General features: G+C 34.5%; 1 protein-coding gene across 2 annotated transcripts in view; it reads right to left on the bottom strand.

Moving 5' to 3' along the window:
* Positions 1–18,785, bottom strand: part of LOC111636591 (beta-parvin-like) — a 24,433-nt gene extending 5,648 nt beyond the window's left edge. Inside the window, exons 1-7 of one of the 2 annotated variants that reach the window (XM_023381870.1) lie at positions 18,728–18,785; positions 14,338–14,587; positions 6,971–7,060; positions 6,712–6,885; positions 6,497–6,640; positions 6,313–6,428; positions 6,151–6,209 (exon numbers count right to left, since the gene is read on the bottom strand). In XM_023381870.1, the coding sequence (XP_023237638.1) occupies positions 6,151–6,209; positions 6,313–6,428; positions 6,497–6,640; positions 6,712–6,885; positions 6,971–7,060; positions 14,338–14,587; positions 18,728–18,733 (839 nt within the window). In that variant the 5' untranslated portion in view covers positions 18,734–18,785. Of the gene's footprint in view, positions 1–6,150; positions 6,210–6,312; positions 6,429–6,496; positions 6,641–6,711; positions 6,886–6,970; positions 7,061–9,959; positions 10,117–14,337; positions 14,588–18,727 lie in introns of those variants that run through there. The other variant, XM_023381871.1, reaches the window with a different exon arrangement.

Raw genomic sequence — 18,785 nt, 5'->3', positions numbered from 1 at the left:
AGACATAGTTCTAACTTGTGATGTACAGTATACCATAATAAAGCCCAGTAGGCAACCTATTTATTAAAAGATCTAGAAAATTTATCTTGGAATCTTTCTCACTCTGTATCATGAAGTTAATTGAAGCATATACCTTGAATAAAAGCTGTACAAATTATGGCTGTCAATAACAAAGCATTGTCATCATATTGAATGTATAATAGCTGATAACGTGTTACAAGGGATGTAGAAAATATTATAAACTCAATGTTTCAAATGATTAGTTCAGCTAGAACTGCTGAAAGGGGCGAGTCCAATGATACTCCTTGCTTCTGAAGGTAGATTTTCTTATTAAAGCAACAATAATTCTGTTTCATTACAATTGAAAGGGCCTCAATTATTTCCAATACCTGTTGCATAGAAAATTATATACTGGCATTCTAAAATATGTTCTTTCATTTTTCAGCTGGCAAAGACATTTTTGTAAATGTCAAAAGTTCTTGCATGAGCATTTATTTTCATCATCATCACAGGAAACACCAAAAAGACAGTTTTCAGTACTATTTACTTGATGAACATTTCAATATGGTAAAACAATTCTCTTTTTCACAGAAAGTAACTACAGTAAAACACATTCTTATTGTATGTATTAGCTATATGTATAATGATGTAAAATTTGTTGTTTTTGTATACATTAAATTCACTAAGATATAAAGAGATTTAAAACTGATATACCATATAAATCTTAATTGAAATTTTTAATCCAAAATGGCTTGGCTGTCCATTTTATCTGAGGTTTTAGTTATCCAAGGTAGCATTGGTCCACATTATATCAGATAGTTTGGATTTTACTGTATTTAATTTTAAAATCTTTTAGATGAGAGTTTGGAACTCATAATAAAAGCTTAATAGAAATTGTGTGTTATGTTTGGATGTTTGGAAAGATTAGCATCTAATAATCTATTATTATGCCACATATTCTATACAGTTGTGTATGTAAGAAAATTTTTCACTAATCCAGATAGCTATATGCCAAGATTTGTAGTAGTTGGACAATTCTTTCTCAACATATGTACAGTAAAACCTGTCAAAAACAGCCTTCCTAAACAAGAAAACATGCAATTGCAGTTTAAACAAATTTTATTTCTGAATAATTATGGTTGTGATCAAACACAGGATATCAATTTTAAGGCACTCTGATGACATTATCTGACACCAGAGTGCCTTAAAATCAATACCTTACTACTCTATAAAAACACTTGCAGAGAGACTCATCAGGTTCAAAATTTTCAGTGTACAGTACAATCTTTGAATGTCAACCATGACTATAATACAATCAAAGATATTCTGTATAGCTAACCAACTGTACATAATGTCTAAATGTAATAAATTTGAGGAAGGATGTGTTGTTGGGCTAAAGGAAGAAAGACAACTGTTTTATCAAACTACCTGCTATTTGGGCCATTCTGATTTGACTGAAGGTTTTGGATGCACTGGACAAATCAGAACACATAAACACAGTGAGCAGGCTCTGAATGCCTAAGACAGTGCTAGAAGAGATGATTGTCTGACAACCATGAATAGCTTCAACTGCATCTTTGTCCACCATTCAGAAGAAGGTGGAAGCCTTGTTACAGATCCTTATCTCTTCCTATACCATTGACAGGCAACTAGCAGATACATTTGCATGCACCCCAACATTGTCTGTTTCATTTGCAATGGTGCCATGATAGAAGCATGGACCACTATGGACTGGCAGCACATCATCTTTAGCAATGAATCCCAGTTCTATTTGGTAATAGATGGCCACCACATTAAGCGTCTATGGACCACAGGTGTGATGAAATTTCACTTTCTGTTGAGTGATACTGTTACACTGTGCATTTACTGGAGTCATCTTGCATTACAGTCATGCAAGATGCCTCCAATAAGTACATAGTGAAAGGATACAATTACTAGTTGTGGTGCAAGGGGCATTAATGTCACAGTGGTGTCCATTCAAGAAATCCTAATCTAAGCCCTCGTGTTACCTTTTGTGCCAAGACTACAAACAGCCATTTTTCAGCATGATGATGCTTGGTGCACAGATAAGATTTCCCAAAATTGTGTCATGTTGCTGCACTTCCTTGACTTATTCAGTCTCCAGATTTGTCACCTATTGAGTTTTTGAGAGACTGAATGGAATGCAGCTTTGGCCATCTGTAAGTGTGAGAAATAAGGAGAGAGAGTCACATCATCTATAGGCAAATCTATCACAAAATAACATAGATGCTGTGTTCATCAGTGTCCGATTGTATCACTAAAGATATCCAGGTAAAAAGGTGTCCTACAAGGTAATAAAAGTTTCCTTTTATTGTACTGTTATTTCATAGGAAATTGTTCCTTTACTATGATACTGTAATCAGTTATCATCATCATGGTCATTATGTTTGCACTAATAGAATTTCATTCAATTCAAATGTCTCTTTGGGGCATAACTTTGTCAATGAGTGAATGATTCCAGTTTCTTTACTCTCCTTCAATTCTATTTTGGTTAGAAATACTACTCTTAGCCAAACTTTTCCAAATTAGTTTGATATTAGATTTGAAAGCATCTGCACAGTAAAGTATATTTTTGCTTATTACAATTTTTCTTTCAAGGTTTCTTAGTAATGATAATCTTTTATTCTATTTAATAAACAATTAAAAAGCTTTCTCCTATTTTGGTAATTTCATAATCTTTTCTAATTAATTTTTCAGCTTCTATCAATCAGAACAATGGGGCCATTGCTATATTTATTAGTGAGATTAATTAGTTATGAAATATTACTTCTTTCTAGCAAATTCTGTCAGTATTTGCTGTATTAGGAAAAAACAACAAATAATCTTTTACTTAAAACTAAAGAAGAAATGGATCCATTAATTGAACAACTGTTTAAATGCTTAAATTTTGGTTTGTGTGTTTATGCTAGACATCAGTAATAAATAAATGTACATAAAAGGACTAATAATTGACAAATTTTACAATTATCTGTACATATAAATTTTTGTAAATCATTACTTTCAAATAAATCATGTATAACATTGTATACAATTATTATTGCTTGAATAAGAAAATGGCATAAATAAAAAATTTCATAAATGTTTTGTAAATTTAAAAATTTTTTGTCCTAGCAATTTTTTTAAGAATTTTCTTAAATTTCGTAAATTCATAAATGTTATTGATAATTATAAATGAAAAGTATAAATACAAATAGACTATAATGATTTGTAATTATATTAACTATATTAACAATTGTTATGCACAAGTGATTCAAAATAATTATTTGAATCAATTATTTGAGAAATGAAATTAAGTTTTAGTCTTTTAACAATTTAAATTTTGTATCAATATTCCAAATTATTATTTTAAAACTGCTAATTACATAAATTTTCGACTATAAACCTTTTGACTGTATAAACATTTGATTTCAAAAATTCCCATTTTTTAACAGTATTCAAAGGAGAGAAAGAACTTAATTTTTAAAATTATTATACTAGACTTATGCACAAAATTCCAGCATTTTGCAAGATTTTTTATTTCAATATAGATGTAATCAAAAAAATATTTTCTAATCACTTTTGTAATATATCAGTGATTTCTTAAACTGAAGAAAATTTGCCTTTTCACTTAATATTAAATGTATAATGATAAGCTCTGGAATGCTTGATGTATATTCCATCATTTTAAATCTCAATACATGAAAATGTTCACATCAATTGATTGACATGATGATATACTTTGTCATGCAAGAATATATTTTGATTTTGATATCATATACTTTTTAATTTAATTAATTAACAGAAGTTGTTTTTAATATATTTTCAGAATTTTTTAATATGAATAAGTTGCTCTAAGAAATTTTTTGATCCAAGTACCCAAACTTGGATTTGTTAAGTCTCAATTAATTACTACTAAGATTAGCAGCACCTGTGGAATTTTATTATAAACTATGCATTCCCCAGTACTGAAAATAGCAAACTTTTGTATATTATCAATGCTGCCAACATATCACCATTGGAGTGCAGAGAAATTCAAACATTTCTTTTAATTATTTGCTCATACAAGACTATAAAAGTTTAAATTGCCGATGTTTATTACTTCAATTATACTATATTTATTGCTAAAGACACTGTGGTGTAGTGTGGGTGTCAGCCACCCAGGGCAGAGGAAAATTTCTCCGCCCCTTATTTACATAATTCAATTTAAAAGACTAAAATTTAGTTTTGTCACAGAATAAGTAATAAAAAATTCCATGCTCATTTCAATCGGTCCAAATCGTAGGTGTGACAAAATGAAATGAAATGGTTCAAATTTTTACAAGATATTATTATTATTTATTGGGAAATTTTGCCGCCCCCTAAAAGTGCCGCCCAGGGCAGGCCGTCCCTGCCGCCCCCACTACACTACGCCACTGTAAAGACAGCATTGCAAAAAACAGCAGGCAACAAACACTGGATCAAATACAACTAATAATAATAATAATAATAGTGATGTACTAATGTTTTTTTTTTTTTAATTGTTTTAACATAACTCAATGTATATCATTTTATTATCAGTGAATAAATCTAGAATTTCTACCAATTGTAGCCTTACTTAACCTGCTTAACACTAACCATTCTAACCATTATGTAGGTTGGAAATTTAATAGTGGCAATAGTGCTATAGAAACCTAACACAGTGCAACCAGCTATGCTGTCTAAACTAGATGTTGGTATCATACCTACCTTACCTCAGAGCAAACAGACTTTACCTTCCAACTCCATGCACCTGTGCAGTGATAAGAAGGGCAAAGTCTGTTGCTGTTGCCTGGTCTAGTCACAATGTTCTCAAAATCGGAGCAGCAAAGTTGGATAAAGATTAAAAGTGCTAGAGGTCATACTGCACAACAGTGTTACTAGAGAGAGATTTGTGGGGAATCTGCATTATCATACAGAACAATAGCATGATGGGTAAGGTCTTCAACAAGAGAGATGAAAATGTGAATGATAAGCCTCTGCCAGTTGTAACTGTGTGAGTGAAGAACAAGCAAATGCTGTTTCTGTATTATTGGAGACAGATCAGTAACAGACAATTCATAAGTTACAAGATTGTTGCATACAACTGAGCTAGACAATGTGAAGAAATGTCTGGAAATGCAGAAAATTTCATTACAATGGATTTCACATCTTTGACTGAAATGCAGAAATGGAATATAACACTGCTTGTACCTATTTAAATGCTACAAGCATGAAGGAAAGACTTTCTTATGTTGTATTAGATGAGACATGAGCAACATCACACAAGTCAGAACTGAAATGACAATCGAGCAAGTGTCATCATTGCCAGTCACTGCAAAAGTCAAAAGTTCATCAGAACCCCAGCAATGTGAAAGCTATGTTTATTCTCATGAATGACTGCAACTGTGTTATCCTGATTCTTGTCATACCTTCAGGTCAGGTCAGATACATATATATATATGTATGTGTGTGTCATTTGTTCATAATATAAATCAGTGGTTCCAGAACTTTTTGGTGCACCAAATTGCACATGTCATTGTTTAGTGAGCCAGAAATATTTTGTATATTCCACATATGATATATAGGCCTACATTTAATGTAAATTGTGTGTCAAATATGTTTGCAGGCTGAATTTGGTCAGGAGCTGTATCTTAAGTACCACTGAGCTAAATAGTTCTTTCAATAAACTGATAAACATTCTCTTTTCTTGTAGATATTTTTATACTAACATTTCCAACTTATCTGAACAATCACATCTGTACATAAATATTTTCCTTACAAGATAGCAAACAAAAGGCTTTATGGTATAAGAAGTGAGATAAAACATTTGTCATATTGGATGAATATTTATAGAATCTTAAACATTTACAAAGATAATAAAAATATCAGATTCTCTGGACTTATATTATTAATTAGATCAAAAAAGAATTGTAAGTTGAATCTAAGTTTGCTACATCCGATATCAAATTTAATAATTACAAATCAATTAACTTAGAACTTGAAAAAAAAAAAAAATCAAAGCTTATTTAAAGTAAGTTACCTTCTGCATAACAAACAGATATTTCATATACATTTGTTTTGAAACATTTAATAGATTGGTGTAGACTTACATGCTATTGTAAATTTTAACAAAAGGTAATATATTTTACTCACTCATAAGTAGATGTCAATTCTTCAGCAACTGTACGAGTGTGCAAAATTCCATCTCTTTTCTACAATAAAGCAAAAGAGGAAAACAAAAATTGAAACATTAATACAATTATTAAAAACATTTGACAAAAACATTAAATCTACTGTTAATAAAATTTTACCTACTTGAACGATGACAACATTTACAACAACATTTTCTGGCAAACGGACTGGTGCTCTGAAATGTCTAGCCAGAGCAACCAGAAGATGAAGTATGGCGACAACATTTTTGGAGTGTACGGCTAAAAACATTTACATTGTAAATTAAAAGCCCATGGAAATACATTTAATACAAACATACACCACTCACAATCGACACTCCATTTCAATTGATTCCATCTCGCCAATCCCAACACCTTATTAGCTGCATCTAGTACGGTTTTAAGTTTCTGTTTCTGACCTTCTTCAGACTGCGTGACTTCTACCACATCTAACTTAACTTCCGTCAATTTTTCTATAATGTGGAAATTTTAAACACTTTAGAATTGCAGACATCAGCGAAGTAACTACATCAAAATTTCATACCTAATACCTTTTGAAGAATCTGACCATCATAAAGATCCTCCTCGATATCTTTCACGATAATTCTCTGATCAGCCAACTCATCGTTTATCCAATCAATCAGGACCCGCATCAGTTCTTTCAATTTTGCATCTTCATAAGAAATGGGCTCGATCATAGACCTCTCTTCATATTCGTCTAAAACAATAATACATTAAAAATGCCACCCAAAAAAGTTTCTCGTCATTTTTTAAACATGGCAAAGAAGTACTAGCTGGCTCACCTAATATGTAATCCTGAGGAGGAAGATCGGGAATGGTAGGACTACCGGGAGAATCGATAGCATGTTTTCCTTCAGCCTGAAGTTCATTGACTAAAAGAAACATATCAAACTTTTATCCAAAAACAATGTTTTATTTAATTACAAAATCTTAAGTCAATTTGGAATTGAATATTTTGAATCATAATTAGTATTATGATTCCAAATAATCAATTTTAATACACAGTAATCAGAATAGAATTTTTTTTATTTACTTAAATAGATCTTTTTATTATTACCTATGTTATTACTTTATATTTCTTCATTAGTATTTACTAAATTATTAATTTGGCATTTATATCATCATTCTTCTGGAACAAAGATGGAACATAACAAGGGATATCCTGACATCACCAATACAGAGTAATTTTTGGACTCTTTACCTTTGGTCCAATACCAGTATCAATACTTTACCTCGAGTATTGGATCTGGAACGATTACATTTTTCACAGAGAAGTAAGATCCAAACGAAACTGGATTTTGCAGCCAAATTGGAAACCAAAACAAAATTTTACACTATTTTCAGTCAGGTTAAACGTACATTAAAAAATATTAATGACCAAAAATCAATAAATGTATTACATCAAACTTCATTTCCAGAATCTGGAAATGAAGTTTGATGTAATAAAAAGTAATTTTGTTTGGCGGTCTGGAAAGTAATTTTGTTCTTTTTACCACCTGAGGGATTAGTTGTATTTTTATCAGCCAACTTCATTCTGAACCATACTGCCATTATATATTTTGAAAGCTGACATTTCAAGGCTTATTTGCAAAAAGTTTTGTTTGATTCTATGCAATTATTATTATTATTATTCTTTTTTTTTTTGATGTTCTGTCAAATATGGAAAATCAAAAGCATCATTTTCAGCATATTTTTGTATTTTTATTACCAAAAAAATAAGAATGCCATTCAAGCAAGAAAAAAATTGTGCAACGTCTATGAAAAAGATGTGTCGACAGAACAACAAAATCTGTCGGTAAAATTTCCTTCCAGCAATTTTGATATCAAAGATGCACCACATTCCAGAAGGCCAGTCAAAGCCAACGAAGACAAAACAGAGGTATCAAACTAAGCAAACTGCCAAACAACAACACAAGAAATCACTACGAGATTAAATCTGTTGAATTCAACCATTTACAATCACACAAAACGATTTGGTTTCGTTTCAAAGCTCGACACATACGGATTCACACACATTCTTAAAGAAAGAGATTTGCTCCATTGCATCGACATTACAATTTACTTCCAAAACTTTGAGAAAACAATCTATTTTTGAAGCGAATCATACCTGGCAAGAAAAATGGGTCGTTTAGGACAACATAGGCTCGAAGCACTCCGAAAGTCAATGTTCATCAAAAGAAAGCAATACTCTCCGTCTGGGGGATTTTAAGGGAATTAGCTTCTACTGGACAATTCCACAATTGATTCAAAAGGGTACTGTCATCAATCGGACAAATCGAACGATACCATCAAACTGAAAAGGCCAGAATACATCTACAGAAAAGGTGTAGAGTATCACAACAATAACGCCAGCCTCACACAAGTTCGGTAACTCGTCGGAAGCCATCACGGCTAGAACGGGACGTGCCACCACATCCAACACCTTCAGATTATTATTCGTTCCGGTCTTTAGAAACTTTTTTAAACGGTAAAACATTTACTTCAAAGGAGGTCAAAAGCATCATTTTCAGCATATTTTGTTTTTTTATTACCAAAAAAAATAAGAATGCCATTCAAGCAAAAAAAAAATTGTGCAATGTGTATGGAAAAGATGTATCGACAGAACAACAGTGCCAAAATTTCCTTCCGGCAATTTCAATATCAAAGATGCACCACATTCCAGAAGGCCAGACAAAGCCAATGAAGACAAAACAGAGATATCAAACTAAGCAAACTGCCAAACAACAACACAAGAAATCACTACGAGATTAAATCTGTCGAATTCAACCATTTACGATCACACAAAATGATTTGGTTTCGTTTCAAAGTTCGACACATATGGATTCCACACGTTCTTAAAGAAAGAGATTTGCTCCATCGCATCGACATCTACAATTTACTTCCAAAACTTCCAGAAAACAATCTATTTTTGAAGCGAATCACACCTGGCAAGAAAAATGGATCGTTTAAGACAACATAGGCTTGAAGCACTCCGAAAGTCGACGTTCATTCAAAGAAAGCAATGCTGTCCATCTGGGGGATTTTAAAGGAATTAACTTCTACTGGACAATTCCACAATTGATTCAAAAGGGTACTGTCATCAATCGGACAAATCGAACGATACCATCAAACTGAAAAGGCCAGAATCGATCTACAGAAAAGGTGTAGAGTTTCACAACAATAACACCAGCCTCACACAAGTTCAGTAACTCGTCTGAAGCCATCAAGACTAGAACGGGACGTGCCGCCACATCTGACACTCTCGGATCATTATTCGTTCCGGTCTTTAGAAAATTTTTAAACGGTAAAACATTTACTTCAAAGGAGGTCATCAAAAATCACTCGAATCGGTTTTCTGTAAGCAAAGGTCATGGATAGAAATTCCAACGGTTCCTATCGGCGCGAGGCTCCGTCCGTCTAAAATATATCGAAATAACGTTAATATGGAAAACGTAAGAAACATTCCCGGGTGGGCGTTGGCTAATATTACGTCACACAAATTGTTTTCGTTAACCTAATTTTCCCAACGCCCAGGCCAGAAACGTAAACGAGATATTCGCTTCGTCGTTCGGACGACGAAGCCAAAACCAACGGACGATTTATAAATCGAAGATAATTAAGTAAGTTTAAGAAAACGGACGGAGAAGAAGCCGAGAAGCCAACCCCCATGCCGTTGGCGGAACCTAACATGGACAAATAAGGAGAAGGCGGCGCCACCTACGAACAGATGGCGTCCGAAAGTGGCCGATAAGGCCGTAAACAGGAGAAAAGAAGAATAAAGCCGATGTCTACCTTCTTTTATCTTCTTTCTTCTTCCCAGAGTACCCAGATATTCCAGAAAAGACTCGTCTTTTTTCTTCTGCGGGGTAACGGGCCGCGGAGACTTGGGCCTAGGTGACGCCATCTCGCTCCGACGAATTTCGCTGATCGGCGCTAGAGGCGCGCCTCCGTCCGATTATAAATAGCGGTGACGTCGCCGGATCACTCCAATAGGGAAAGAGCCCGTGGGAAGAATCGGATTCCGTAAAAGGACGTTTTCGATGTTTTTTTTTTTTTGTTGAATAATAATTTTTTTTTTTTTTTGTTGAATAATTCTTCGTCGAAATAATGAGTAAGAAATGCGGTTAAACGTGCACAGAGCGGAAGAAGGAAGTCATCCGGAACTTTAACTCGCTTTCCGCGCTTCCGTTTTTAAGCGGGAAATAGCTACGGCTGGGTAAAAATAGTAACCCACCATTATCTCGGAAATTTTGTTTTAATTAGTCGTCGTCGAGACTCTTTTCCGGTTTTGATTCGTCGGCGATAAACGATAAAAATATGGAAACAAAATACTAAGCCGTCGGTCTAACACTAAAGTGGCCGAAATTTTCCACAGGAAGAATTTATTCAATAAAATAGCCCGTTTCTTATTTTCAGTTTATTATTATTTTTTTAACTCTTTCCTTCCTATGGGCACTAAGAGAGCCTCTTTTATCCAGCCTATTATGGATTCGGCCAAGCCACAATGGGTGAAGAGGGAAGGGACCCGACAAACGGACCACACTCCGAAAAATTCCTGAGAATATTTCCACCCGTCCGGATGCGATTTCGGGTCCCCCAGAGGGTTAGGTTGCTATCTTGACCGCTCGACCATCCGGCTATCTTATTATTGTTATTATCGATCGCGATTTATTTTATGTCTTAATTTATTTTTTATTTGAAAATATGAATTGCATTTCCTGTAATTTATATCGGTTTCTTTTACTGCCGCGGGACTGCCGACAAAGACCGGGTCCTGGAAAATAATTCTTAACCGCCGGAAGGAAAACAATAAAATAAGCGGGGAGAAAATCTTAAATTCGGGAATAAAAAAATAAAAATGCCGAAATTTTAATGCCGCAAAGACGAACTTTGCAACTTGTTATTTGTTCTTCTTCTGGTTCCATATTCATTTCTGAATGTAGGATTAGTATTATAACAATCTCAATTGTGCTTCACGTGTGAGTTCTTCTGCTTTCTTATTTTTCCATTCACATATATTACCCAACCAACTTTTTCTTCTCTGTCCTGGCCTTTTCTTTCCACAGAATTTTTCCCTCTAAAATATTTCTTAAAATTTCATATTTACTTCTTGTTATTTGTATTTTCTATAATTCAGTTTTAGTGTTTTGTGCAGCCCCTTTCCTGAAATCGATTATAAAGTGTTCGTGGCCAACGGTGGTTACTTAGCGCCACACCGATCGGCACCGGCTCCATTCGCCGCTCGACAAAACTGTGATTCGACTCGCCGTTCATTACAAAGAAGTTATTCTTCTCGATACCTCTTCGCAATTAAAAACTTTTGCACAAAACAAATCAACAAAAACGCATTTATTTGTTCCGCCCGGGGAACTACAGAGGTCATTTACAAATGTAAGAAATGTGTGCTCGATGTACGCCCTATCGTTCCGATGTAAAACTTGAAGACCACAGAGAATTCGTTCGCAACCTCTTTCTAGTAATGCTTCGCGCTTGCACTGTAAAACGACCTTTTAAGTCTGCTAAGATTGCAACATTTCCGGGATAAACCGCATTTATTAAATTAATGGCCCACAACCAGAAATCACGCGAATTCGGATCGTGTCGATTTTATTCGTAATTTTTAAATAACAGATTAAAAGATCCTACAAAACATGGTAGGAAAGTAATAGTTTTGAGTAAAATAGTCATTTTGCATCAAATAAATTTATAAATTTTTAAACGGCCGCAACACGGCCTTAATTAAAATAGTCGTTGTTGTATTTACAGTAGAGCCTCGATTATCCGACTCAATTGGGGACTGGGCTTGGTCGGATAATTGAAAGGTCGGATAACCGAAAAGTATGAAAAAACCATTATTAGTGTAGTATTTTATTATATCCCATGTAATTAGTATATTAGTATATCGCTATTAACCTACTTCGCGTTGAATTTTCATCGATGTTAAGCCTAACAAAAATTTTTAAAATAATCGTCGCTATTGTATCGTTAAAAATTAAAAAATTAAGCATCGTTTAAATACTGGCTCCCTTTCATGGTCGAATGAGTATTGCCGGCTAAAACACGTAAAAATAATATTAAAGTAGCCAAGACATAGCCTAATATTGTAGCGCCACATCACTAGCGGACATTTGAAATTTGCCAACTAGGACGGTCAGTTAACCGAGGTGTCGGTTAATCGGGGGTCGGATAATCGAGGTTCTACTGTACTATAATTTTGTAAAAAACAAAGCACGTATACAGCTAACTAGTATTTAATTAAAATACGTCTTCCTTTATACTAGTTAATTACGCAATTAACTAAATTTTTACGTTGTTAGTAATCATCTTTAGTAACGAATGGAATTACGAAAGTATTAGATCAGGAATGTATTGGTAAATTAAAAAGTGCCAGGGCGCTAATCGACGCTCCGAGTTTGAATCGGCACAGTGTACGAAGTTTTGTATAAGCCAAGCGCAACTTTATGGCGCAAAACGGCTTAAATAAGCCACAAACTATCTATATACTGGTATCCCTGGTACAAAACGGCATTCCTACGACACAGTTTCGCTTTAGCTCGGTTCGAGAAATGGAGACGTCCTCGTATAAAACATCACAATTTTCAAGTGAAAACACCGTCGTTCAATATTTTTTTTTTATTGGGACAAGCAAGCGCATTTGAAAATTTTAATATTCTAAAATCTATAGTTAATTAATAGTGTTTCGATGCGTTTTGGGTGGTTTTCTTTGATGAGAATCAACTGTACTGTACAATATTTCTTTTTCCTTGTCCTATCTTCCTATTGTATTTTCCTATGAACCAGCCGTTGTGTCGTTAGTGATAGAGCTCTAAATCGGTGGTTTTCAACCGCCGCGGTCCGCAAAAAATTTTACCGGTTTGCAGACAAATATTTGACCGGCGTAGTTGAATACGGGTGATATTTACGTACAGTAACTCTAGATAAGCATAATTTATAGTCGCTTATACACTTGGTACGAGTAAAACTACTCATAATTTTACCGGTCCGCGATGACAAAAAGGCTGAAAACACTGCTCTAAATCAGTGATTCTCAACCACTGTGCCGCGGCACTTTAGTGTGCCGTGAGATTTTTGAAGTGTGCCGTCACTGCGAATGTCCCATACGTAAGCGACTTGAGACAAGTAGTTTAATCGGTTCTACCTTCCTAGGGTGCGTTTGGAAATTGTAACCGGCGTTACCGGAAACTGCCGGAAGATACTAAGACGCTTAGAAAATGTGATCTAAATAACCAACTGCGTTTAAAAATCATTGTTATGATGTCACCGGTTGTCCTACGGTACTTACCGAATTAACCGTGTGTGCCGCCAAATTTTTAAATTATTAAAATTGTACCGTGATGAAAAAAAGGTTTATGATTCCCAAAAGACTGTCGCTGTTTTGTTTTTATATATTAAATTAAAGTTATTACATGAAGATTAAATTTGTAGAGATGTTGAGACATCTCTACAAATACAGTAAATGAACACAAGTACACAAGTACACAAGTACGACAAACACAAGTACAGTAAATGAAAATATCAGATTTTATGAAAATATGTAGAGAAAAATCAAGATGTCGCCGATTCTTCAGATTAAGGTGAACAGGAAAGCTCGGAAGACGATATTTTGCCAAAAATAATCGTCCTGGCTTAACGATGTTTAGCAATAAAGAAATGAGTTAATATTAACGTGCAACACTTTTGATTGTGATTATTAGTTAATTATTAATTGCTTTAATAAACATATTTCTATTCATTTACAAGTGTAATTTTGCTATGTTTTGGTACCTAGCCCTGTGTTTTGTATTAGTCCTTTGTTTCGTATGGCACGGATTGGCGTAACACGGCACTTTTCGTAACCTAATTACCGTAATATACGGATATCCACGGTATTCGTAATCGGCGCAAAAAAACCGTGCAAGAAGTAATTTTCTGTTTTTCGGCCGAGGTACATGGTCTAAAGTCCAACTTAAATGTTCACAAAATACAAGAGCTTCGCCCCATTGAAAAAAAGAGAAAGTATCATAGCGGCGTCCCGAAACGACTATAATACTATATTAGACACTGGAAATGAGTTGTAAAAGTATTGTAAAACTGTAAAATATTTACGGCAAAAAACTATTGGCAGATTTTGACGAACATTTCGTAAGAAAAACTGTAAAAAATCGCTTACCTTTAGTCCGGAGCAGCAGCCGGGTTTGCAGATTCTCGTCAGTGACGCTGAGAATGACTTCCGAGTCTGACGGAACGTAACCGGAAGCGTCATCTTCGGTAGCCAAATCTCCCGTCCCGGGTCTACTCCCGTCCTGATTGGGTTCCGACGGAAACTCGACGTCGGCCGAAATTCGGGCTGATACATCTCGACCGGGTGGGCTGTGGGGTGGCGGTGGGAGGGGGTGGCGGGTGGCGTTTTCATCCATTACCTGTAAACGATAACTAAAAATGGAAAGGAGGATGGATGGTTATTCGTGCCGGTACCGAGACGAGATGTATGTTCTCGTATCTTTCGGCACATTTACGTTAAAATAACAAAGAGCGCGATTAGGCTGAGCCCGGTGGAAATTTATGGGGGGACGAAAATTTATAAACGCACATTCCACTTCGAACCGGCCAAATTCTCCACTCCGGACGACAACCGCTAGGGTTTTCATCTAATACTGTACAAATCGATGTCTTTGCAATTGCATTTAAGTTATACCATTTGTATGAAAATTCTATCTTTGGAAATAAATTCCTTCGGTCGAACTACGCGCCCATTAAAATATTACAGAAATTTCTTTTATATTTTATCCCGATCTCCAAGTATCCGGTCGACCGTTCCTCCTCAAATTTCACGATTGATTTTAAGTTTCGGACCGAAAGAAGTCGGTATATTCTGTCAATAACAATTAATGGCTGCGGAATTTTTTGTTAATTCTTGAGAAAATGCTATTAACCTCTGTGATATTTCGACAAACGCATTTTACTTTCCCGTCTGTGTTACATATTTATAACACAGGAAAACTATGGCCATCGGTCAAAAAATGACCCCCCACCGAAGATTTTTACATTTTTGGGGTCCTTGAAACGTTGAGAAATGCCGAAAAACAAAATTCGGGTTTTTTTTGTATGCATGGATGATAGTATGTGTTGGGGGACGCGATTTTGTTCATCCTCATTGAAGCTTAACAATCATCATGCTTTTGTAGAAAAATTTCTGAAATTTTGCGGGGAGGTTTGTGTATTAGGGGATCGATGCTGTTAAATTTTGGTGATAAAGGTCGACGTGGTAAGGAGATAGAGGGGTCGTTTGTCAAATCCCGAGTAGGATAGGACTTAATGACGATTTTACTTCTTATTAGCATTTACAATTTTTTTTTTTATAAAACTCAACTCTACCCTAATAATTAAGTTTTTTACTATTTTATAATAATTAAAAATATTTTAAAAATGTAATAATAAAATATCATAACAGATGGCGCAACACGCGCATATTTAAAGGTCACCGGGGAAAGTTAAGCAACTCGTTGCTGGATTTTTTTTCTTTATATTGCGACGTGTATTTTATTTATATATTACTTATAAATTAGCGGTCACATAGATGGAAATTTTATTGTATTCGCATTAAAAATATTTTATCCCTTCAACTCGTTTCTCCCAAGATTAAATGTTGATTACGCCGTTGTTCCATTCGTAATTTCCCTTTATAATTGCCCGTTTCTTACGGAAATTTTAAGGGCTCTTAATTAATAAATGCCAAAATGTATATTTATTAAGAGGTTGTAAATCTGAATAAGAATTTTATTGTAAAAATTGTTAATCATTGCATTTAAATGTTAAATAAATAAAAATTAAAATCTGAAAATCGGTCTCCACGATTGATAAGCCCCCCAAAAAAGACGTTATAGTCCTAAAAGCATTATTGTAACGAAATAATTAATGTTTCTTCTTATATTTATTGAACACATTGTACGATATATTATATACTTTATGTACAGTACAGTTTTATCAGAGTGGATAGATATACTAGTCTCTGAGCTCTGTTCTTAAGTACAGTTTATGTGTCAGGTTGCCGATAGCTTGCCTCGAGTCGCTTTGCGGAGAGAAGTTGGTTTATCCATTTGGTTAGAAGGTAGTTTTACCGTTTTCAAGCATTTTTATAACTTTCTCTGCGAGAAAAAATTGCAGAATAAGTATTTTGTGGCGGGTCTACCGTAAATCTGGTGAGAAGCGGCATGTTTTTCCACTACTTTCGAACCAGTTAGATAAGTGGAAACGTGTAATTCCTCGAAAAGATTTACAACTCACAAGAAAATCGCGAATATGTAACTTGCATTTTGATTATAGATTTCTTATTAAGAATTGTGCATATAACTTAGGATAAAAGAGTGGAAAATGTTAACTAACACAGAATGCTTATCCTTCGACTTTTTCCAATTGCCCATGTTATTTATGAGTTCTAGAACATTTAATTAAAATTAAATTATATTAAAAATAAAATATTTTAATAAATATAATATCGTAATAATTTTTAATATTTTTAAAATTTTTATTTACAGTTTTAAATTGAGGTAAATTTTTAAGTATCTCAATTTAAAACTGTTATATTACTACGTCTTGTGCATTCAAGTTTTATACATAATTTTCTCTTTCTGTATATCTGTTTAATAAATAGATATGTTTGCATATTTCTGTTTTATTTCATTGCATATCTATGACAATATAATTGGAAAAACCATAGCTAATGCTCTAATGCATTTAAGTAGCGACAAAAACTAACTCAGATAAAGACTAACTTTATTTTTTTAAATAATTCATTAATTTTAATACTACATAAAGTATACAATTATATTTGTTTCAGTAATGATAAACAGCTTTAATTAAAGATATCATACACTTTTGTATTTTTTATATATGAAATTGCACATCTTATGACATTCACGATGTGTTTACATATTTTAGTAGTTTATAAAATATTCTGCGCCATTAAAAGTAGAATATGAATGCAGATCTATTGATAGCCTACCGACATTTTTCCATGTTTATATATAGGTAGTCTACATATATAAATGATTAAAATATCAAGTAATTTGTCTTTTAGACTCTGCTTCATTGCTGTTAATATCTAATAATAGTGTTTCAGTTCGTACCATGTTACATTTATTCTATTTTTTAACCTCTAACTCATTATCTGCTTGTAAATACGGCACGAAAATTGATATTTCCAAGTTTTAAAACTTATTCTGAAGTCTAATTCTCTTATTCCTCTATCAGACCATCTAATTTCAAGAACTGTCTATCTGATTTCTAAAAGCTTGATATCTACTGACCTTGATACGCTCCAAAACTCATCGAAATCCTCTTTTTGTAACTTTTTTCTTTAGTTAGTTATGGCAACGCAACACATGGCATTACGGGAGTCTTTTTAAGGGAAACTGGCCCCTATTTAGGCGTTACAGGAGTTTGGTCGTGAGCGAACCCACGACCAAACTCCCAGTGTTCAGAGTACGAAAACCGCTTGGCCACTGGTGGGCCATCTCTTTTTGTAACACTTCATCGAATTCCAACGCTTGTTTTATATTTCTATACATATTCATAATTAAGTTTACATAATTCTCATTAATCTATTGCCTTCCTGACTCAGAAAGAATTCACTCATATTAATTAACTAATTAATAATGTATATTAATAGATAGTTGTTTGTTTAGTTACGGCAACGCAACACGTCGCAATATTTGGGCGATCTGCCTAGGAGGGGAGTTTTTTTAAGAGTAACTGTCCCCTATTTAGAAGTTAAAAATATTTCAAATGTTTATAGCTAAGTTTATAGCTATTATCGTCCTCGAGCCAAACTTGTTGCAAAGTTATTACAGTGCACGAAGTGGCGTAATAAATAGAGAGACCAATATATCTATCGAAGTATCGATTCTGGTTTAATGCTACATTGTGCGTTGTGTCATATACTCTGGTCGTTTGTGGTTCGACGTTTTATTTAATAATCGATCGACGATCCGCGTCTTAATAACAAAAAAATACGAACTACGACGGTACGAGCAGTTTAATTTTCAGATTATTCGCGCCAGCGTCCTTTTGGTCAAATGCGGCTTTGGAAGATAGACAAAGATCCCGAATTTGCGCGGACGAAACGAACAGCGTGGGAAAGAAGACCACCAACCGATGTCGTCGTCCCCAAAATTTAAGAGTTTGGACTCCGAAACTGACTAAAAGAACCGCGAAGCTGGCAATTACGACCAGTTTGACATAAAGTAGTGTATTCATACAACCCCACACGTTACAAATTCCCAGATTCCAAATTCGTCCTCCGCACACCTTAAAATTTAGAAATTTCTTCGTTTGTACGCGCCCCGTAACTAAAGGCCGAAAATAAATCCGGAAAGACCGGCCGTGCAAAATGGCTCTTTACTAGAGAAAGATGCGGATTGCGCCCCACCGGCTATCCATTTTTTTGGGCAAAGGCGTTACCCGAATTTGGATGGGAGATAGAAACGAGCGTTGGATCGAGACGGTCGGGGAAATTCGCTCCCGGAAACGATTTCTCCATCGGGGAAAGGACTTTCTCTTACCTGCATGGAAAAGCCGAGACAGGAACGATCTCCGGTTCGGTCTGCCGTTTCTCTCAAT

The sequence above is a fragment of the Centruroides sculpturatus genome, unplaced genomic scaffold (assembly GCF_000671375.1).
Source record: "Centruroides sculpturatus isolate CEXI.00-Female unplaced genomic scaffold, Cexi_2.0 scaffold920, whole genome shotgun sequence".
Lineage (NCBI taxonomy): Eukaryota > Metazoa > Arthropoda > Arachnida > Scorpiones > Buthidae > Centruroides > Centruroides sculpturatus.
The sequence above is the reverse complement of the archived record's forward strand: the minus strand, read 5'-3'. Positions and strand labels throughout refer to the sequence as shown.